Source organism: Hemiscyllium ocellatum, chromosome 32, assembly GCF_020745735.1.
Source record: "Hemiscyllium ocellatum isolate sHemOce1 chromosome 32, sHemOce1.pat.X.cur, whole genome shotgun sequence".
NCBI classification, from domain to species: domain Eukaryota; kingdom Metazoa; phylum Chordata; class Chondrichthyes; order Orectolobiformes; family Hemiscylliidae; genus Hemiscyllium; species Hemiscyllium ocellatum.
The window spans coordinates 38,673,796-38,697,055 of record NC_083432.1 but is presented as its reverse complement, the minus strand read 5'-3'; the positions used below and the strand labels follow the sequence as shown (position 1 = coordinate 38,697,055).

The following is a 23,260-nucleotide window of genomic DNA, read 5'->3' as shown; positions in this document are numbered from 1 at the left end:
AGCAACCTGTGCAGTTCAGAAAGCTTGTACATTCTCAGCAATTCCAATCTCTGGTTGATGCAGCACAGAGCTCAATGTCTTTGCTTTTCCATCTGATTCTATTTGTATGGGCACATTGTCTTCAGGAATTTGGGAACCAAAAGCTGATTACAATGCAGCAACAATTCGAGTATCCAAGGTAATACAGAAACGAGAGTCAGTTGTGAACCTCGATAATAGAGCTGATTTCACAGAATTTCAGAAGAATGATTCCTGTATGTTTTTTTTAAAAAAAAATGTCTGGCTGCTCATTCCCATTGTCTAGGTCTGGCTTTAATCCATTGCTTTCTGGAGCAAACCAGGCTTTCTTACAGAGTAAAATACCAGAGCTTCATTTTACTGTTGAAATCTGCAGATATTGTAAATAATTTGTATATGAGTTATTTAGCTTCTCTGTTATTATTTCACTCAAAAATGGACTGTAGACAATATCTTGTCGTTTTTCATACACCACATAATTCTTAGTAGAAATTGCATAAAAGAAGAGGTGTGAAATTTTCATGTTCAAATAAACTGTGTGAAATACAGTTGGAGGGAGCACTTAAAGCTATGTTTGACCCTTTTTTAAAAAAGAATTGAGTCTGACATTGCTGTTTTACTGCCTGTGAAACTGGAGAGAGGCAGGCTGTTCTTAAAATGGTGGCTGTAAAACCAATGCTATTCCATATTGGCCTATTCAAAACATCAAAATGGTGATTTGTTTCACTTTTTGGCAATTTGGTTGACATTCAGCATTAACAGCACGAATGCAATTCCTTCAGAAATAAAATCTTAGGAAACATATTCATAGCTAATAAATGCTTTGTAACTGTTATAGCCTTGTGGTCTTAGTTAGCTTGGTCTAAATGTCAGTGCTTGTGCTGGATGTAATTTAGCGTAGAATGTGTGTCCAATGAATCTATTGCTTTACAGTTGATTTGAAACTCATGAGCTTACAGAATATGTCACTGCATGTACTACACCCAGAATATTAACAAAGAAAATCTTACATTCCTTTAATGACATCAGGACATCCCCAAAAAGTTTATGCCAGTGTTGCAGTTTTGTTAGAAACCTTATGCTTTTTATTTATATTCTTTTTCTTAAATGTCTGGCAGAAACTGGACTGCTGTGACTTATTTGAATTTGGCTCAGTTACATGGAATAGATGTTTGCCCTCCCTGCTAGCTGCAGGAATCATGTTTGATGTGTTGGAAAGTCCAGTTATAATTACCTGAATCACCATTAAACAGAGTCTGAGGCCAAATGGAAATGATGTAGTAGGAGTGGATTATGTAACTATGTTGTGATTTGCAAAATGTTTGTGTTAGAAAAACAGACAAGTGCATGAAGCTGATTTCAATGCTCAATATTCTAGGTACTTCCATTCTCAACAACCATCATGTTCTTGACCTTGTCTATAACATTCATCACTAAAAAGGGAAAGTTGTTAGACATTAGAACAATTGGTCGTGTTCAAAGATGTTTATAGATTGAAAAAGAGAGTAATTGACTGAGTTGATGTTGGACTCCGTATGAAGATCGACTATGAAATAAATTTTTGCATTAATAAGTTTGTTTAAAAATAGGATTGGTCAACATGTTCTCAGCCTCAAAAAGGATGGATGCAATGAATATTAATAGGCTTCTGTAACTTGAATGGTTTTTAAGTAAGAGAATAGAGAGTAAAGGCAAGATCTAATTTCCTTTCCAGCCAAAAGAAATCATTACGCCTATTTTTCTAATCAACCTGTTCAGAGTTGCCATTACACACCTCTGAGGTAGGTGGGACACGAACCTAGGCCTCTGGTCCAGGGGAAGGGACACTACCACTGCAGCACAAGAGAGTTAAGAAATCATTATACCTTTTTAAGGAGATAAATTAGACCCAGGTTGTTCTGACTATGACGATAACTGGAAGAAATACATGTTTTATTGGAAAACTTAAGATAAATTGATTCCTTTGGAATTTTTAAGTTAGTTTGAATGGAGGCCTTGATTTTGTGGTTGTAGTCATATATTGAAGGGGACAGGGCTTCATACTGATGTGCTTTTAAAAAAGTTTTCCAAGGTTTCGGGGTCAGAAATGGTGTTGTCATATTCACTTTCTAAATTATCTCTGCCCATCCTGAAACTAAATCCCATTTTTAAAAAAAATTTGAGTGAGGTGTATGTTTTGGGAATGTGGCCAGTTCTTCAGGAATGCTAGCATTTAAAAAGTGACAGGCTTAAATGCTCTATCTTTTTGAATCTTTAAGATTTTCCAGTATTCCTCTCCTGGACATGATTGAAACTTTCTATGCTGTAATTCATCTCGCCACTGATCTCTGTTTTCAGAAAGGTAAGAAGTGGACAGATGCTTTGCCTGAAAGCAATTCAAGACAAAGGGATATATGAGCTGGGCCATCTTTGTGTGTCTCCTAGCAAACGTCACACCAGAGACAGACAGACAGTCCATTGGATAGGTGGCCTAACTCTCCTTTACCAGAGTGTGTTGTAAAGCTGAATAAAGTACAAATGTAACTTATCAAAAGAGCCATTCTATGAAGATTGATACAATTCAGGACAAATGATTTACATAATATTGTGAACTTGTTGATGAAGTATTTACAGTTTTAAAAATTAGATTTTGTTTGTCTGGTTTTGATGCATCATTTAAATATCACGTGCAATTAAATATACTTTGGTATGTGGGTCAACCATTAAAATATTAAGTTAGAATGATCGCAAGGGAGCGGGTTTAGCTTTCCTCTAAGAGCGTTACTGCGACAAGACACTGAGAGGGAGACCCGACACCTGCAGTGGGATTGAAATTCAGATGAAATGGTTTCTCCAGTCTCGTGTACTCACTGTTATCTCACCAAAAGCAGATGGTAAACTGGGCAATCCGTATTTCACAAAGCTTACTGCTGGAAGCTATTCAATTGCACCCTTCTCTGATAATTTAAAGTTATTTTATGCATTGAAAAGAACTAGAATTTTCCTGTAATTTTAATTAAGGAATGCCAATAATACCTCAGGGAGGTTAATGCTTATAAAATAGAATAATTAGATCATTTGAAATGAGTAAGACAGAATGTCTTGCAAGTATAGAGCACTTTCTTTAACTGATGGAAATCTCAAAGTGCTTCACAGCCACGAGGTATGTTTGAAGTACAGGTACGGTTGAAATGTGGGAAATGCAAACTCCCACCAACGCCAATGACCAGATCTCGAAGCATGTTCTCATTTTAATGTCTCCTCCAAAAGACAGCAGGTCGGGCAGTGCAAGTTGTAGTGCTAAACAGCAGTGCCTTGAAGTTTGTGCACTAGCCCTGGACTGAGACTTGAATTGGGGACCATGTAATTCACGTGAAGGTTCTACCCACCAACGACTTAACTGAATTAAAGGAATATTGAGTTATTTGATTCCAAACTAGACAAAGGCGTGCAAGTTATTTCATGTTTTGTTTCATCACTGCTTCTGGTTTTATTAGTTTAGGTCAGTGAGTCAACAGACATTTGAGACCAGGTATAGAAACATGGCCACAACCGTAGTTTAGACACTTTTGCCTTACATTGGGTATTCTGAAAGTTAATGCAAATCAGTCACTTTCTGTAGTAGTGATTGTGACAACAAACTGTCGATTACTACATTCAGACATTATTGTATGACATAATTATCTACTCAATGGAAGTTTAATTTTGTAAGTAAAATATTGTCAGGGAAAAGAGATACCTTCAGGTAAACGTAATAAGTTTATTCGTTATCCATTAAAGCAAGGTTTAGTCCAGAGATAAAGAAGGCAGGTTAGCCTGTTCTCTCCAAATATTAAGGAACTACATATTTTCAAGTAAAGACATTGTCATTGCTTTTCACCACAGAGTTGCAATTTATTTTTCTGTTAGTTTTGTCAGGATTAAAATTATGGGATGTAATTCTCATTTGTTCAATAAAATGGATTTATTAGCTCTGATTTAGATATTTTGAATGAAGCTACATCTCGATTGTACAGAGGCTGTTATCATGTAGAGGTCTTAATTGTAGTGTTTTATATTCAGCAAATTAATATAATTTGCCTGTTTTGTGGAATTTAATTTTTAGCAAGTTTTGAGAACATTTGTAGCTCAGGTTGAGGTTCTGGATGTAGGTTTGCTCACTGAGCTGGGAGGTTCATTTCCAGACATTTCATCAACCTGCTAGGTAACATCTTCAGTGGGCCTAAGGTGAAGCAGTGTACATGAGTCCTGCTTTCTATGTTTATGTTTGGGTTCTCTTTGCGTTGGTGGTGTCACTTCTTGCAATGATGTAATTTCCTGTTCTTTTTCTCCTCAGGGGGTGGTACGTGGCGTCTAACTCGATGTGTTTGTTGATAGAGTTCCGGTTGGAATGCCGTGCTTCTAGGATGTCTCTGCTTGGCTTGTCCTAGGATAGGTGTGTTGTCCCAGTCGAAGTGGTGTCCTTCCTTATCTGTATGTAAGGATACTAGTGAGAGAGGGTCATGTCATTTTGTGGCTAGTTGGTGTTCATGTGTCCTGGTGGCTAATTTTCTGTCTGTCCAATGTAGTGTTTGTTACAATTCTTGCAAGGTATTTTGTAATTTACTGGAACTCTATCAATAAATACATCGAGTTAGACCCGTCTATCACCCCCTGAGAAAAAGAACAGCAAATGTCATCACAGCAGGAAATGTCATCACCAACCCAAAGAAACCCAAACATATAAATAGAAAGCAGGAATCATGTACATTGCGTCACCTGAGGTCCACTGAAGATGTTACCTAATAGGGTGATGAAATGTCTGGAAATGAATCTCCCAGCTCAGCCAGCAAACCTATATCCAGAATTTTGTTTTGCCCAATACAAATGGCAAATTTTATCAAGCACTCGGTATGCAGAGTTCTGTTGGAAAGTATTCTAACAGCCCTTTTAGATTTTTGTTTTTAGGAGAGCAGTTCTGTTTGGTGAGATATAGCAAACATGAATTGTCTACTAAAGCACTTCCACGTTTTAAAAGCTGAAAATAATCACCAAACTTTACATTTTAAAATGCATCAATGTGCAACTTTTTGATGTAGTTGCATTAAGTAAGAATGTAGTTTGTATTAACATTCTACTACCAAGAAATATTAATGACTTGCATGTTAATGACTTGTGTATGAATACAGAAAGTATGGTTTAAATTTGCAGATTACGCGAATTGGTGGTGTTAGTGAGGGGAATAGTGTCAGGCTACATTCTGATTATTGGTCAGCTGATAAATTGGGCAGAACAAAGGCAGATGGAATTTAATCCTGATAAGTGTGAGGTGATACATTTTGGGAGCCTAATAAGGGAAGGATATTTGTAATGACTGGTAGGCCTGTTTGGAGTATTTAGGAGCAAAAGGACCTTAGTTTAGGTGTCGGCTCAGGTATAGGGTGGCATGGTGGCTCAATGGTTAGCACTGCTACCTCACAGCACCAGGTTCCCAGGATAGTTTCCAGGCTCGGGCAACTGTCTGTGTGGAGTTTGCACATTCTCCCTGTGTCTGTGTGGATTTCCTCCGGGTGCTGAGGTTTCCTCCCACAGTCCAAAGATGTACAGGTCAGGTGAATTGGCCATGCTTAGTTGCTCCATAGTGTTAGGTCAATTAGTCAGAGGGAGTTGGATCTGGGTGGGTTACTCTTCGGAGGGTCGGCATGGACTAGTTGGACCAAAGGGTCTGTTTCCACATTTGAGGGAATCTAATCTAATTTTAAAAAATACAGGGTGGTGAAGAATGCATATGGGATGCTATCAAGGAATATAGGAATAGAGTATAGGAGCAAGGAAGTCTTGTTAAACTTTATAAAGCATTGGTTAGGCTACATATGTAGTTCTCATTATCACACCATTAGAAGGATGTGATTGCACTGGAGAGGGTGCAGTGGAGATTCACCAGGATGTTGCCTGGGGTGGAAAGTCCTGATAGACTGAGTTTGTTCCCCTTGGAGCAAAGGGGGCTGCGGGGATCTGATTGATGTATACAAAATTATTAGAGGCAAAAACAGAGTAGATCATGACAACGACACAATGGGCCAAAGGGCCTAAATCTATGTTTTATGACTCTGTTAAGCTACTTCTATTCAGATTACTGTGTAAATTTGTTCGCAATCTCAGCTGAGCTATTGGAGTTGCATATGGCATATTGTTGAGCAGCCACTACTGCTCAGCTGAAAGCACTAAAGGCCTCAACGTGGTAAAACGTTAGAGGTTGAAAACCTGGGAAAAGCGAATTATTTGTTGTTTACATGAATGAGTCATAGAGTCATACAGCATGAAAACAGACCCTTCAGTCCATATCAAACATAATCTCAAACTAAACTAGTCCCACCTGCCTGCTCCTGGCCCATAAACATCTCCTAGCATTTCCTATTCATGTCTCTAAATGTCTTTTAAATGCTGTAATTGTACACAAATCAATGTGATTCACAAAGTCAGTATTATTTTCAAGTAGAATAACCTAATACTGCTGAATTGCCAATTGTACCTATCTCTCTTTAATCAATCACTGTTGGTCAACTGAAAAATGTCTCTTCTATAAATATGAAGATTGCCAGAAACCTCACATGTCAGCTGTGGACTAGTTTGTTGTAGTAAGGATTTAGAGTTCCAAAATTGTGATTACTTTTTTTGCCTCTGAGCTAGTGGGGAGTGGTGAAAAAATCAGCAAGGACTTGCGTCTCGTCACTCCAATGTCAATACCTATGCGTATGTTAAGTACCTGATCAGACTCTGGTTCTTCCAACTGTCAGGAAAGGTCAATTGGCCGGGGTTGGGGGGGGGGAGGCGGAGGGGTGCTGTTTCATAAGGTACTGCCTTGAGAGTGAAGGAAGAAAATTGGACAGAATATTTTTGCTTCCCGGTTGGACCATGTGAATTTAGTTTTGGTATGTGTTTGCATAACGTCCTCACCCAGTTGATAAGACCATTGGAGATAAAGATATTTCTTAATGTTGTGCGGAACACTGGCCATTCAGATCAAGGTTTGAATACTGTTCTGGGGCAGGGTTCTTCTTAAACCTAAGTACTATTGCGATTTCATTGCTATGATTTGAGTCAGATGTGCCAGGGAAAGGTGATGTGTTGTTGATGTCAAATCGGGTGGGGAAAACAAAAGCATTTGCCTGAAAACACCACCACCACCTCCTCTCAGAAAAATGTGTTGATGTGCATCAATAGTTGTAGCTACTTTATTTATATTTTGGAAGCGATCAAGCCCCTCCTATTGATGACGTGCTCCCAAAATCTCAGACATCATCAGATATTGCAGCACATTTCAAAGCTGGGTGTAGCTCCAAAAGTTGTTGGAAGGCTATTAAATATGCAGAAGCATTGTATTAAAGGGTTTTATGCTTCAGGACTTTTAGGAGAAAATGGCCAATGTTTATATTCTGTGAATTTTATGTTGAAGTAAAGTAGGATAAAATATTGTCAGTTGCGAGAGAACGCTCGTCAATTTTTAAATGGCTCACTTTGAATTAATGGACAAAAATGATTTAATCATTGTCTTTGTCTGCACAGCACACATCTCCACGAGTCATCCTTTCAGGTATTGCAGGTTTTAATCATCCTTTCTTGGTGAGCATGTAAATTTGTTGTTATTTCCCATTTGGATTCACTTCCATGATGTCAACTGTCAAAGGTATTTGCAGACTTTGACACCGAGTACCTCTGAATATGTGGCCAAGGTTTTCTCTATCTCTGGAATGTTTAATCTATAAAAGAAGATAAGTAATTAATTGGGTAATGCCATTGGATATCTAAAGGCAATCGAACATGAAAGGTAAACAGTGAAGCTTGTGATTATGATTAAACATCCATGGTTATAGTTCAGGGTAATTTGAAATTTTTTTTCTGTTGTGATCGCACTTTCGTTTGTAAGACTTTTGGAAAATAACATAAATATATATTCGTACTTCTTTCCTTGTTTCCCTCCTTTTCCCCAATAAAGTGTCTCAGTCAAAGACTGTTTCGAATTCTTATAGCCATTGTTAATGCCATCAGTGTTTCAGAAAGGTGAAAAGACTGATTTTTTTTTAGGTCAGGCTACTTGCAGGCTGGTTTTCAGAAAGAAAAGAAGGATGAAATTGTGACTTGGATTCTCAAAACACTATTTCAAGAAATCTAGACTTCAACACAAATACAACATTAGATTAGGTTAGATTCCCTACAGTGTGGAAACAGGCCCTTTGGCCCAACAAGTCCACACCGACCCTCCGGAGACTAACCCACGCAGACCCATTCCCCGACATTACCCCGACTAATGCACTTAACACTATGGGCAATTTAGCATGGCCAATGCACTTAACCTGCACTTCTTTGGACTGTGGGAGGAAACCGGAGCACCCGGAGGAAACCCACGCAGATACGGGGAGAATGTGCAAACTCCACACAGACAGTCACCCGGGGCTGGAATTGAACCCGGGTCCATGGTGCTGTGAGGCAGTAGTGCTAATCACTGAGTTACCGTGCCGCAATATTGTGACTATGTTTATTTGCTTGCTTTCTTTTCTAGCCGTAATGTTTATTCCAAACTTGTTGGTGACTGCTGCGAGTTTTACAATTGAATTGTAAATGTCCTCAATAAGTCTTAAAGATTATTGTCATGAATGAATCAGTCTCTCAAAGCCAGTTGTGGAATTATTAAAGGGAACATACAATCAATAACAGAGTGTGACAATCCTTAGATGTGACAAACTGCAGTGATCTTGTTTTCAAACCGATGCACAATAACCTGTTTTATTTATTGATACTGGAGATGAAATAAAAATTCTCCATGTTAAATAAAAAGAAAATTGAAGCTGCCACAAGCTGACTTAATTTGCATTCATACGACTGAGTTAGCCAATAAATAATAGTAAAGGCTAGAATGGCTAAGACAGCAGCCACGTATATTGCTTGCAAGAATATAAAATGTTATGTTTTCCACTTGAATAGTTTTCTCCATTTGTTTGGGGTTGTGTGGGAGCTTAACTTTCTGGATGTAGATTTGCTCGCTGAGCTGGAAGGTTCATTTTCAGACATTTCGTCACCATACTAGGTAATATCTTCAGTGTGCCTCCGGATGAAGCATTGCTGATGATTCTTAATTTCTATTTATATGTTTGGGTTGGTGATGTCATTCCCGGTTCTTGTTCTCGGCGGGGGGGGGCTGCGTAGATCGGGTCCAAGTCAATGTGTTTGTTGATACAGTTGAGAGTTCCACTATCAAAAAACACATTGACTTGGACCTGATCTACCACTCCCTGAGAACAAGAACAGGAAATGACATCACCAACCCAAAGAAACCCAAACATATAAATAGAAAGCAGGAATAATCAGCAGTGCTTTGTTCAGGGGCTAACTGAAGATGTTACCTAAAAAGGTGACAAAACGTCTGAAAATGAACCTTCCAGCTCAGCGAGCAAACCTACATGCAGAACCTCCAACCTCAGCTACAAATCTACTCAAAACTTGCTAGCTTAACTTTGTTTTTTAATTATTGCTGGAGTCACCATGAATAATAAGTATGTGTCCCTTGAATTAAAAAAAATTCAGAACTTAATTCTGCATTTCTTTTCTTCCCCCAGGTTAGGTTGACAAGAAACAAGCCATGAATGTGGGCACTGCTCACAGTGAAGTGAACCCGAATACCCGGGTTATGAACAGCCGTGGGATCTGGCTGTCTTATATTCTGGGAATAGGTTTGCTTCACATCATTCTGTTGAGCATCCCATTCTTCAGTGTGCCAGTGGTATGGACACTCACTAATGTTATTCACAATATGGTAAGGCTGATTGAAATGTTGACGCAACTCATTGAAGATGCAGTGACGCTTTTCAGACTATTTCAGACGCTGTCACTTAGATGTGCTGCAAAGGAAACGTGTGCACTGTATGCAAGAGTAGGAATCGTTGAGAGTATTAGCTCTTCATTTATTTTCTCTTTTAGTTGGGGATGAGTAGAAGCTTAATTTCCTGCTTTTAATTATTTCTACAGCCAACATTGTGTCATGCTTTTTTCCCTGGTTTAGTTTTTTTCATTTTCATATTGGTTTTACTAAACTTTGCCTCTTTTAAGACAGTTGCAAAAAAAATAAAATTTCTAGAAAGCTCTGTTCATGAATGTGTTTTGGAAGCTTGTAAGTAAACTACTTTAAAATCAGCCTGGACTCGTATCATAGCTCTTATTGCATTGGCTACATGATCAGATTATTTCTTGTTCCCTTTCCTACTCCATGTTGGAGCAGCTTCCTAGACAAGTTACTGAGCTCTCATTAGGTGATGAAATGGGATGCCTACATCCAAGAGTATTTCATTTAGTTCTATGAAATAGGCTTTAGGATGATTATTGACCTTAGAGAGGCTGTTCTCTTGAATGAAGCCAGAACTAAAAGTGTTAATTCATAAAGGCAGATTACAAAGATTGAACGTGCATTCCCTTGGCAAAGAAGATTAAGGGGTAATCTGGTTGAGTTTTTTTTTAGAATACTTAAATGATTTGTTTCCGTGGATAGAGAGAAACCATGTCCCTTGGAAGGGGAATGAGGGCTTAACCTCAAAACAGAGCTATGCTATTCAGGGGTGATGTCAGGAAACACTCGTCACATGAAGAATAGTGGAAATCTGGAACACTCCTTTTCCAAAAAAATATGTAATTCCTTCTAAAATTAATATTGATTTTTTTGTTACATGAAGCCAAGCCAAGTAAATGGAGCTGTGATACAAATCAGCTTTAATCTGTTGAGCAGCAATAGCAGAATGACCTACTTCTGTTCCTATGTTGCATTTTACTTGTGTCGACCAAGTTGTTGCCTTCATTGCTCAGTGGTATGTTTTCCCCATCAACTCTCATCCCTCCCCAATTTAAATAAGGATAAAGTGGAAGAGTTAATAACATTGAAACATTCCAGCTGTCTTTTTGAGCTGTCTGCCGATTAAAGGTAACTAACAAGTAGTGCGACAGTCATTACCATTGTAAAATCTATGGAACATGCAACACAACATTTCAGAATGCGAATAGCTGTTCCCTCTGAGGTAGTATTTTGGGAGTGCATTATCTAGACTCAATTTACAAAACCTGGAGTTAAATGTGAGCGCTCCAGTGCAATTAAAGTATTTCCAATCTACATAAATTGTCTGAAAACATCAGAACCAAATGGATTTTTGGATAAAGGATATTTTCAGTTCTCAGACACACTTGCAGATAGATCCATTTGGGCCCTTTGGCAAAAATCTTGACCTTTAGATCTGTTCTGGTCCGCTTTAGTGTTTAGGTTTTTTTGGTTTTCAGACATGCAGATAACGGGTATCTAACCTGTAATATTTACTGGAGCATCACAGCAGTACAGAACATTGGCTTGGTCACATTGGTTTGTATATTCCTAACCACCTGATTTTGTTATGCCTCCAGGATTTATTTTAGTGTGATGTTGTGCAAGTTGCTACTAAGTATAGTACTTTATTTCCTTGTTAATGAGCTTTAAATCTTTGCATCTTTGTTTATTTATGGACTGTGTACATGTTAACATGAGGATTTTGCACCTTTTGAATGCTGTTGCTGCTGGAATCTTCAGCCCAGATGCAACTCTTTTTCTCTGTCGAACAAAGTTGCCTGTTTCGCATTTCTAACCTTCAGTGCAAAATTTGAACAACTGCAGTCTTTTACTGAAATTAAACATATTTAAGTGAAACTCTATATTCTCTCTCTCGCTCTCTCGCTCTCGCTCTCGCTCTCGCTCTCGCTCTCGCTCTCGCTCTCTCGCTCTCTCTCGCTCTCTCTCCACAAGATCAGCTCAAATGGGGCACCAACCCGTGTGGTCCTGATTCAATGTCGATATCCATGAACAGCACATAGCTTGCTAGCTCTCACAATTGGCACCGACATATCCAGCTTGTTGCTGTTGGCATTCTTTTGGTGCTAGCAGTAAATGCAGAAAATCCCCAATGAGAACCAAATAATGCAGAGGGACAAACTGATAGTTTATTGCTGGAGGTTATTAAAGTAGCCATTCCTGTGCGAGCTAGTTATGTCATTACCTGCTTCCTAAACATGAAGTCCCTCGAACAAATCATGAATAAAATGAAGAGGTGCTTGAAATTGCAAGAGCAAAAATACATCCAAGAAGGGAAATCTAGATAAGAAAATGTCAATATTGCCAAAATGTGGTTTAATTTAGTGATATGTAGGGTGCTGCATTTTGGAAATACAAATCAGGGCAGGACTTATACACTTAATGGTAAGGTCCTGGGGAGCGATGTCGAACAAAAGATCTTGGAGTGCAAGTTCATAGTTCCTTGAAAGATGTACAGGACGGTGAAGGTATTTGGTATGCTTGCCTTTATTGATCAGTGCATTGAGTTTAGGAGTTGAGAGGTCATATCACAGCAGTACAGGACATTGGCTTGATCACTTGTGGAATACTGCGTGCAGTTCTGATCTCCCTCCTAAAAGAAGGATGTTGTGAAACATGGAAGGGATTCAGAAAAGATTTAGAAAGATGTTGCCAGAGCTGGAGGGTTTGAGCTACAGGGAGAAGCTGAATAGGTGGGGCTATTTTCCCTGGAAGCTGAGGGGTGACCTTAGAGAGGTTTATAAAATCATGGATAGGGTAAGTAGACAAGATTTTTTTCTCCAGGGTAAGGGAGTCCAAAACTAGAGGGCATAGATTTATGGTGAGAAGGGAAAGATTTAAAAGAGACCTAAGAGGCCATGTTTCAAGCAGAGGGTGGTATGTGTATGGAATGAGCTGTGCGAGAAGGTCAGAGTCATCGAGATGTACAGCATGGAAACAGACCCTTTGGTCCAACCCGTCCATGCCGACCAGATATCCCAACCCAATCTAGTCCCACCAGCCAGCACCCGGCCCATATCCCTCCAAACCCTTCCTATTCATGTACCCATCCAAATGCCTCTTAAATGTTGCAGCTTCCACCACTTCCTCTGGCAGCTCATTCCATACAAGTACCACCCTCTGTGTGGAAAACGTTGCCCGTTAGGTCTCTTTTGTATCTCTCCCCTCTCACCCTAAACCTATGCCCTCTTGTTCTGGACTCCCCCACCCCAGGGGAAAGACTTTTTGCCTATTTACCCTATCCATGCCCCTCATAACTTTGTAAACCTCTACAAGGTCACCCCTCAGCCTCTGACGCTTCAGGGAAAACAGTCCCAGCCTGTTCAGCCTCTCCCTATATCTCAAATCCTCCAACCCTGGCAACATCCTTATACATCTTTTCTGAACCCTTTCAAGTTTCATAACATCTTTCCGATATGAAGGAGACCAGAATTGCACGCAATATTCCAACAGTGGCCTAACCAATGTCCTGTACAGCCGCAACATGGCTTCGCAACTCCTGTACTCCATAATCTGTCCAAATCAGAAAGCATACCAAGTGCCGCCTTCACTATGCTATCTACCTGTGATTCCACTTTCAAGGAGCAATGAACCTGCACTCCAAGGTCTCTTTGTTCAGCAACACTCCCTAGGACCTTACCATTAAGTATATAAGTCCTGCTAAGATTTGCTTTTCCAAAATGCAGCACCTCGCATTTATCTGAATTAAACTCCATCTGCCACTTCTCAGTCCATTGGCTCATCTGGTCAAGATCCTGTTGTAATCTGAGGTAACCCTCTTCGCTGTCCAGTACACCTCCAATTTTGGTGTCATCTGCAAACTTACTAACTGTACATCTTATGCTCGCATCCAAATCATTTATGTAAATGACAAAAAGTAGAGGGCCCAGCACCGATCCTTGTGGCACTCCACTGGTCACAGGCCTCTAGTCTGAAAAACAACCTTCCACCACCACCCTCTGTCTTCTACCTTTGAGCCAGTTCTGTATCCAAATGGCTAGTTCTCCCTGTATTCCATGAGATCTAACTTTGCTAATCAGTCTCCCATGGGGAACGTTGTCGAACCCTTTACTGAAGTCCATATAGATCACATCTACCGGTCTGCCCTCATCCATATTCTTTGTTACTTCATCAAAAAACTCAATCGAGTTTGTGAGACATGATTTCCCACGCACAAAGCCATGTTGACAATCCTGAATGAGTCCTTGCCTTTCCAAATACATGTACATCCTGTCCCTCAGAATTTTGGTGTCATCTGCAAACTTACTAACTGTACCTCTTATGCTCGCATCCAAATCATTTATATAAATGACGAAAAGCAGTGGACCCAGCGCTGATCTTTGTGGTACTTCACTGGTCACAGGCCTCCAGTTTGAAAAGCAACCCTCCATCACCTCCCTCTGTCTTCTACCTTTGAGCCAGTTCTGCATCCAAATGGCTAGTTCTCCCTGTATTCCATGAGATCTAACCTTGCTAATCAGTCTCCCATGGGGAACCTTGTCGAACGCCTTACTAAAGTAATAGATCACATCTACCGCTCTGTCCTCATCAATCCTCTTTGCAACTTCTTCAAAAAACTTAATCGGAGGCTGGTACAATCATAACAGCTAAAATGCATCTGGGTGGTTACATGAATAGGAACAGCTTAGGGGATATGGGACAAATGTTGACAAATGAAACTAGATTAATTTAGGATATCTGGTCAGCATAGATTTGTTGGACTGAAGGGTCTGTTTCTGTGCTAGACAGCTCTGTGACTAATATTTCATTTGATCAGAGCTGAAAAGCTGCAGATATATCTGCAAAGGGCAGAGTGGAGGGGAGGAATCTGATGGGATTCACTTGAGCAGAGTTGGACTGTGGACACCAGAGTGATAAGTTACAGTGGATGTGTAAGATAGATGAGTGTGACGTTCCATGATAGCAGATGTAGCAGTCGTTACAAGCAGCATTAGCGTTTATTTCAGTTTCAGCTGACGTGATGATTACGCTCATCACATCTATCTCAAATCTGTTCCATCTAAACTTTGTTTTAATGGCGACAGATCCACTATCCTAAATTTGAATTCTTACTCAGGCTTTATTTTGGATGTGCCACACATCTCCAGTAGGGGACCTTCCTGTGAAGTTAGGATTAAGCAGTTTAGCATATGAAAGAGAAGTGGTGTTTTATTTATTCCATTTGTCTTTTATGCTGAATATGGGAGTTCTTAATGCTGGCATGATGCCAAAAGTGGAAGTATTCTGCTCCTGAAAACAGTCAACCCTCAGTGTGATTACCACACACACAGGCCTAATGTGGTAATTTGATTCTTTTGAAGAAAAAGGCCTTGATCTTTTGATTGAAGTCTCTCAACAGTGGACAATAGACTGCAGACCAAATCTGTTTGAAATGTCAGCACATGTTAGAGTTTTTACAGACTGCAATGTTGCTCTAATGTGCATTCTCTGAGCTCTAACACTGCACAGAGCCAGTTTGGATTTTTAAAAGAAGCTCTGGTTTGTCTGTTTAGTGCTCACAGGTCTAATTTTTAATGTTTTGGTCACAATGTTTTGCTCTATATGCATTTTACACTTTTTTGCTATTTCATTACTCATCTGTCTATACTGCATACATCTCTCAAACTGAATTTTCTTCCCCAATCAATTTATTTACTGATTTTGAAATTTGCCAGGTGAACATGAGGACAGCAGATGCTGGAGATCAGAGTCGAGAGTGGGGTGCTAGAAAAGCACAGCAGGTCAGGCAGCATCCAAAGAGCAGAAGGGTTTGATGAAGGGCTTATGCCTAAAATGTCAGTTCTCCTCGGATGCTGCCTGACCTGCTGTGCTTTTTCAGCCCCCGACTCGACTCCAATTATCTTGTAAATATCAAATCAGAGTTTCTGGGAAGAAATCTGTTCAAGCAGCTTTGTACTGTTGCTTTGTCATTGCAATTTCATGTCTTGTTATGGGCATGTTTGTCATTTGATTACTGGGAGCAATGAGCAACACTTCATGGGGGCATTTGGTTAGGATTTTCCATATGGTGCCCAAAGATTTTGGTGGAAAGCAGCATATGAAGGTTCATACGATCACTGAAATCGTATTGATTTTTAATGCTGTAGGTGATTTCCCCAAAGTTGCTTATATGTATGGAAAGTTACATATTTAATTTGAGTAAATGGAAGTGATGAGATGGAATTTTATCCAGTGAGATTTTATGAGATAAAGAAATAATCTCCTGAAAGTGCAGGGATGAATGTGACAGGTATTCACTGAGGAATTCATTAAGGGGTGAGGAGAAAAAAAAGCCGGAAGTGTGGGATGAACAGGAGAGCGTCACTGTATAGCACAGTTACCCTGATAGTGAATGCTGGTGTGAAAAATTGGGGTTAAGTGGGAGGCAAAACAGGTTACTGAGAGAATATAGAGATAGACATTGCAAGGCATGATCTCTAGATTCGAGTGGTGCTGGAAAAGCGCAGCAGGTCAGGTAGCATCCAAAGAGCAGGAAAATCGATGGTGATCGAAATGCACAGATGTCTACTGTAAATTTTGATGGTAGGAAGGAGCTAATAGACTGGGGAAAAAGAAGGCTTCTTGTCGCTGTGCCAAGCTAATTGGAAAAAAAATTACACCTGTTCCTCCAAAAATATTTAAATTGACTTCGATGTGAGACTTGTTTGTATGGATACGTTACAACTCTCTCTTGATTAGAGGAGGAGACCGATTTTTAATGGTGATATTTTCCTGGCATAATAGGATGTGTCCAGTGAAGTCTAGTCAGTGAGTCCTCTAAAATGGAGTCTCATGGAGTTGTTGTTAGATCAGTTGTATTAAACTTGGGAGAAAGTGAGGACTGCAGATCCTGGAGATCAGAGTTGAAAAGTGTGGTGTTGGAAAAGCACAGCAGGTCAGTCGGCATCCGAGGAGCAGGAAAATCGACGTTTCGGGCATAAGCCCTTCTTCAGGAATGAGGAAGGTATGCCAAGCAGGGTAAGATAAAAGGTAGGGAGGAGGGACTTGGGGGAGGGGTGTTGGGAATGTGATAGGTGGAAGGAGGTTAAGGTGGGGGTGATAGGCTGGAAAGTGGGTGGGGGCGGAGAGGTCAGGAAGAAGATTCCAGGTCAAGAAGGCGGTGCTGAGTCCAACGGTTGGGACTGTGATAAGGTGGGGGGTGGGGAAATGAGCAAGTTGGAGAAATCTATATTCATCCCTTGTGGTTGGAGGGTTCGTAGGCGGAAGATGAGGCACTCTTTCTCCAGGCGTCATGTCGCCATGGTCTGGCGATGGAGGAGGCCAAGGACTTGCATGTCCTTGGCGGAGAGGGAGGGGGAGTTAGTGTTCAGCCACGGGGCGGTTGGGTTGGTTAGTGCAGGTGTCGCAGAGGTGTTCTCTGAAAAGTTCCGCAAGTAGACGACCTGTCTCCCCAATGTAGAGGAGGCCACATCGGGTGCAGCAAATGATGTGTGTAGAGGTGCAGGTGAATTTCTGACGGATGTGGAAGGACCCCTTGGGACCTTGGAGGGAAGTGAGGGGGGAGGTGTGGGCGCAAGTTTTGCATTTCTTGCAGTTGCAGGGGAAGCTGCCAGGAGTGGAGGTTGGGTTGGTGGGGGGGTGTGGACCTGACGAGGGAGTCGCGGAGGGAGTGGTCTTTCCAGAACGCTGATAGGGGAGGGAAATATAAAACAGACCCCACCACCAAGTCCTCCAAGGCAGTTCGGAGAAGATTCACTCGAATGATACCTTGAGTGGGGTGGTTGCCTTATGAGGAATGCTTGGCTCATATCTGCTGGGGTTGTGAAGAATAACCGGTGACTTGATTGAAATGTAAGATCCTGAGGAGTCTTGACAGGGCTGATGTAGGGAGGATATTTCCTCTTATGAGAATCTGGAACAGGGGTTCGCCTATTTAAGATAGAAATAAGGTGCATTTTATCTGAGATTTGCATATCTTTGGAACTCTTCGTCATAGAGGTGTACAACGTGGAAACAGAGCCTCCAGTCCAGCTCACTCATGTCAGCCTGGTATTCTAAATTAATCTTGTCCCATTTGCCAGCACTTGGCCCATATCCCTCCAAACCTTTCCTATTTATATACCCATCCAGATGCCTTTTTAAATGTTGTAATTGCCCCGCCTCCTCCACTTTTTCTTGCACCTCATTCCGTACATGCACCACCCTCTTTGTGAAAAAGTTGTCCCTTTCACATCTTGCCCCTCTCACCTTAAACCTGTGCCTCTAGTTTTAGATTCCCCTACTCTGCGGCAAGGATTTTGACTTTTCGTCCTATCTATGCTCCTCATGATTTTCTAAACCTCTATAAGGTCACCCCTCAGCATCCTCTTCAGGAAAACAGCCCCAGCCTATTCAGCTTTTCCTGATAGTTCAAGCCCTCCAAACCTGGCAACATCCTTGTAAATCTTTTCTGAGCCCTTTCAAGTTTCACAACATCCTTCCCATTCCAGGCAGACCAGAATTAGGCGCAGTGTTCCAAAAGTGGCCTAACCTCTGTCCTGTACAGCCGCAACATGTACTCGATACACTGACTTCCTGAAAAGATGGTGGAGGCAGAACCTATGAATATTTTAAGTCAGAAGTAAATATATTTTTCAGCAAGGAGTGAAACATTATCAAAGGTAAGGAAAAATGTGAATGATTTGAGATGAGTCAGATCAGCTACGTTCTTATCAAGATGGAGAAGGCTTGATGGGCTGAATGTTTGCAGCCTATTATGTATGTTTTTGTGTAATTATTTTCCCTTCTGCCTCTAGGGAATGTACATATTTCTGCACACTGTGAAGGGAACGCCATTTGAAACTCCAGACCAAGGAAAGGCACGGCTGCTGACACACTGGGAACAGATGGACTATGGCGTACAGTTTACAGCCTCGCGCAAATTCCTCACAATCACACCTATTATCTTGTGAGTCTCAGAAGTAACTAGTAAAGACTGGATCAGTCCATGGAACAATGATCACTTATATTAGAAGAAAGAGAAGTTTAAAAGCTTTGTTAATACACTGTCCTTTTTAAAGAAAAAATGCAAAATGTCTGTCCTTTTTCACTAACTTTGTGATTGAAATCACAAAGTCCACATTCTATAATCCTAAACTGTAAACTTCAGAAAGCCCCCAATGGTGTAGGAAGTCCAGAGCACCATTGGATTTCCAACAACTTCCGATAGTGTTTCCAGGCTGGAGGGGTGATGAGGAGATTGACCAGGATTCTCCTTGATGGGAGTTAGCTATGATTTCTGGAATTCCTTGGTGAGGTTGCCCAGTGATCATTAGATTGTGACACACTTCAAGATCAAATAATGTTGTCCTGTGTCTGAAATGGTGAGCCTTTTATCATCCACAGCAGTATACTCCATAATCCAGGGAGAGAAAGGAAATTAAGTAGTTCAAGAGAATGGTTTCATTATTGGTAACCTGTTTAGATATGATGAATTGTATGAAATTTGAAAATAGCACTCGTAAGTTATTTAAAAATATAAACCTTAAAAGTTGTCAACATTTAAAATCTTTCCAGCGTTAGAATTCTAAAAGCTATAAAAAGATTGTAGATGTTAAGACAATGCTGCCAAGTCTTCAGGAAATTTTTGATGCTCTTTGTCTTTTTTATTTCAAAAACAGGTATTTTCTTACCAGTTTTTACACAAAATACGACAAGTTACATTTTGTTATAAATACAGTTTCGCTGATGAGCGTCCTCATCCCAAAGCTGCCTCAACTTCATGGAGTCAGAATCTTTGGCATCAACAAGTACTGAAGACAGCATGATGACACACGTGAAAGAAAACACTTTTAGAACAGCTGTCAGCAGCAAGGACACTTCGTGTTCAGATATTAGGACTTATACCCTGCACCCGATAATCTCTTATCATGGACTTTTTATTATGAATAGTATATTTGTGAATGAAGCAGCTCAAGTTGGTTGCTCAAGTATCACATTAAATGTTTGCAGTGCTCGGAATAGAAAGCCTGCTTTTTCGTTTACTGTCTGTAGATCCTATTTTCACAAATGATAATTTTGATACCTTGATTTGCCATTATTAAGTGAGGAGACTTTGGTATTGTAAACATTTAGTTACTGCAGTATGCAAATTTGCTGTCCACTGTGACCAAGCAGATGTAAAAGTATAATGTGTAAATACTGTAATGAAGGTAGATTTATGAAGGTATGCAGTTTGATGATTGCAAAAGATTTGTTTTCAGTGTCACAATAGAAGCAGTTGCTGAAGATTCTAATATCATGCATGCTGCAAAATGGCAGGATTGATTAGGTGTCCTTCACTATTGAGGTACTTGGAAACTTTGTCTATTGGCTTCGTGGCCTCTTTGAAGAAACAGTGCTGGTCTTACTGTGCATTTTTAATTACTATCTTTTGCAGATAATTTTATTTATTTTTTTTTTTCTTTTTTCCCCGTTTCACTCAGTGTTGTTTGAGAGAAAATTACTTGGGAGAATATAAGCAATAGTAAGGATGTGTTTTGAAGCACAGCTTATGAATGTTTGATTTAAAAAGGTGTTTGTTTTTGGAGTTTTTTAATGTAAAGTGTTAAATAATATAGATTCTGTGTGTTAATGAGAACAGTGATTGAAACTGGATACTTAAATCTGTCTACCCAGGGTTTGTTTGTATGGAATCTTAGAGTGGGATGTTAATTGTTGGAATACTGCAAAACATCAGTGATCATGCATTTTCCTATAAGTTTGCTATGTTGCCTAACTTGCATTCCTTTTAAAACAAAATGTAATGCTGGTTGTATCTGATCTGTTTTTCTGTCAGAGTATATTGTAATTTAAACTGGCCGAAGAGATGTGTATGAATTTCATCTGGTTTTTACTGGATGGCAGCAATGTACCTGACTTCTTTTATACTGTCATATAACTGTTGCACACTTGAAGTGCACACTAGTACAGCTGGCATTCCTTGCAGTCTGCTAAGACTACAAAATGACAGCGCTGTGAATCATGTTTTAAGCAATAACATATGAACACGTCCCATAGCAAGGGAATTGAAGGCATGCCTAGATGGTGAGGCTTTGACTGCTATATACATTTAGATTGCTGAACCTTGGTTCTTAAGAATCTGGTTTTGGAACTAGGTGGAAGGAAAGACCTGACGTTAAAATTCTCAATCTCCATCCAGTTGCTAAGAATGTAAGACTACATGTTTTGGAATGATTTGACAAGCCTGCCAAGACAAGTGAAGGTTCCTGATTTTAGAAATGCTACTACAGTGATGCAGTTGGAGTGAAGACATATTGCTCTGACTTCAGTGACCATCTGAGTTACTCTATCCTGATCCAGGAATACCTAATACTGATGGTGCTGATTGCTTTAGCAGATGTGAAGTATTACTTTTCCCAATGGTGACTATCTGAACCATGTAGATTGGGAAGGAGGGAGAGGCCAGGATCATGTCCCATTTTTTAATTCCAGTCAGATTAGCTAACTGCAGCTGGGACAGAGGTAAGGTATAATTGCCTCTAGTCCACAAAGCTGGAAAATCAATCAGTTTGCAAAAACTAATGGGTAACCATCTCCTGGAGATGTGCTAGTGTCGATGTTGGGCAAGAGGTGATTGAACTCGGTTCCCCTTCCTGCTGAATCTCTAAAGCTTCACGCATGAAACCTAGGATTACAAACAGTAATTAATAGAAGTATTGAATGGTCATGTAAGAATAGTAGGCACCTGGAAAAGCTGCCAGTTTTGGTGGAGTATGGGAACACAACACTGTGAATGGGGAAGAAGTAAATCCATTTCCATTCCCATCTTTCATTCCCTGCTAAGGTACGCATGTAAGTATGTTACTACTTTTGACGAGACTTTCAACCTGTTGAAAAGTCCTGATCTTTTAAAGAAATCTGCCATATTTTTAAACTTTAAAAATTATGCTTACATTGGGAAGTGTATCCTGAGGTATTTTATCAGGAATAGTATACCAGCATAATCAGAGTGCCCAGTTATTGGCAGTAATTAAAAGTTTACAGTGTTTTCTAAATTTGGGAATTTAATCATAATCTTTTTTTCTTGCATTACTACTCAGTTGGAGAAGAAATATTCAAATTGCACTTTTTTAAAATGTTTACAAGCCTATACTGATCTCCTGCAGCAAGGAGGAAACAAAGAAAACAATTGGAGTGCAGACTTTAAAATAAATGCCCTCAAATTAACATCTCTCAAAGTTTTGAAACTGAAACACATTACTTATCAAATAGTTAACAACTGCAACAGGTTAACCCTGTCACACTTGATTCTGTAGGAGCACAATCCTCTGCTTTTTAGTTTGACTATTAATGAAATCTTTTATTTACAGGGCTTAGTTTGTGTCATATTATTCAAACTCTGTGAAAGATTATGCCAGTGAAAGGGTTAACCTACTATATCCAGGATTTGTTAAACATTTTAAAATATTGCTTTGCTGATCTGATGCCTTGTACAAGATGATTAACGCCTTGAATTTATCAATTTTTGAATGCTGGTAATGAAATACGTGGCTGTTTTTATAGTATTTTGATGGGTTCTGGATTGTCAAAAAGTAACTAACTTCTGTGGTGAAAAACAGTATGGTCTTTTGTTTCACCCACAACTCCCTTCCACTTTCAGTATGTATCATAAATGTTAATGGGTGATGGGTTGGTACTGATTAAGTACCAGTGATATCCCTATCCTAAAAATAAAGTAGTAAATGTGGGAATTGATGTATTTTAGAACAATTCAGGGTCAAATTCCTGCATTATTTTTATAGTGGCTGTAAAAGGTACGAATACCAAAACTATTTTGGTTGAATCTAAATTAAATATATGGCAGGCTGGGCCTTTTGAATTTTATACCAGTCTATCAATTGTGATATTTACCATTTGAAGAATTATTTGCATTGGGGATTAGTGAGTTTGTGTTTGAACATCATGTAAATAAGAGTTAATTAAGCATCTGGTGTAAAAGGGTTCTGTATGCCAACTGCCCTTCTGCACATAGATGTTTTTTCATCTAGATCTTTGTAAGAAAGTGTGAATAATATTTTTATTACTCCTTTGTACAGTATTCTGATATTTAATAAAGGGCAGTATTCATGTAACTATGCAGTCTCCTTCCTTGTTCATGCTTTTACAGCAATTGTATACTAAAGCATCCACTGAAACTAACAACATTGAGAGAGGAGGTGTGAAAATGAAGACATCTGATTGGCCCCCAAGTTTCTTATCCTGTATTGATAAAAGACAAACATAAATGGGAGATAATGCCTCATTTGAAAATTCCCAGCACATTGACTGCAGAGAGGCTGTGGAGAATGTATAATAAACTACAGTAAGTTCCTGGCTGTGAATATTCCCCTACCACTCTGTTCCATTTAGTTACTACCATTTATAACAACAATGATACATTGAGAGCTTAAGTCTTCAGATTACTGA

General features: G+C 39.7%; 1 protein-coding gene across 1 annotated transcript in view; it reads left to right on the top strand.

Annotated features, from left to right (window-relative positions):
* LOC132830896 (ORM1-like protein 3) overlaps positions 1-22,926 on the top strand; it is a 44,938-nt gene extending 22,012 nt beyond the window's left edge. The window contains exons 2-4 of the mRNA XM_060848824.1: positions 9,591-9,787; positions 18,610-18,761; positions 19,474-22,926. Coding sequence (XP_060704807.1) covers positions 9,614-9,787; positions 18,610-18,761; positions 19,474-19,609 — 462 coding nt within the window. The 5' untranslated portion in view covers positions 9,591-9,613 and the 3' untranslated portion in view covers positions 19,610-22,926. The remainder of the gene's footprint in view (positions 1-9,590; positions 9,788-18,609; positions 18,762-19,473) is intronic.
* Positions 22,927-23,260: the final 334 nt, after the last annotated feature.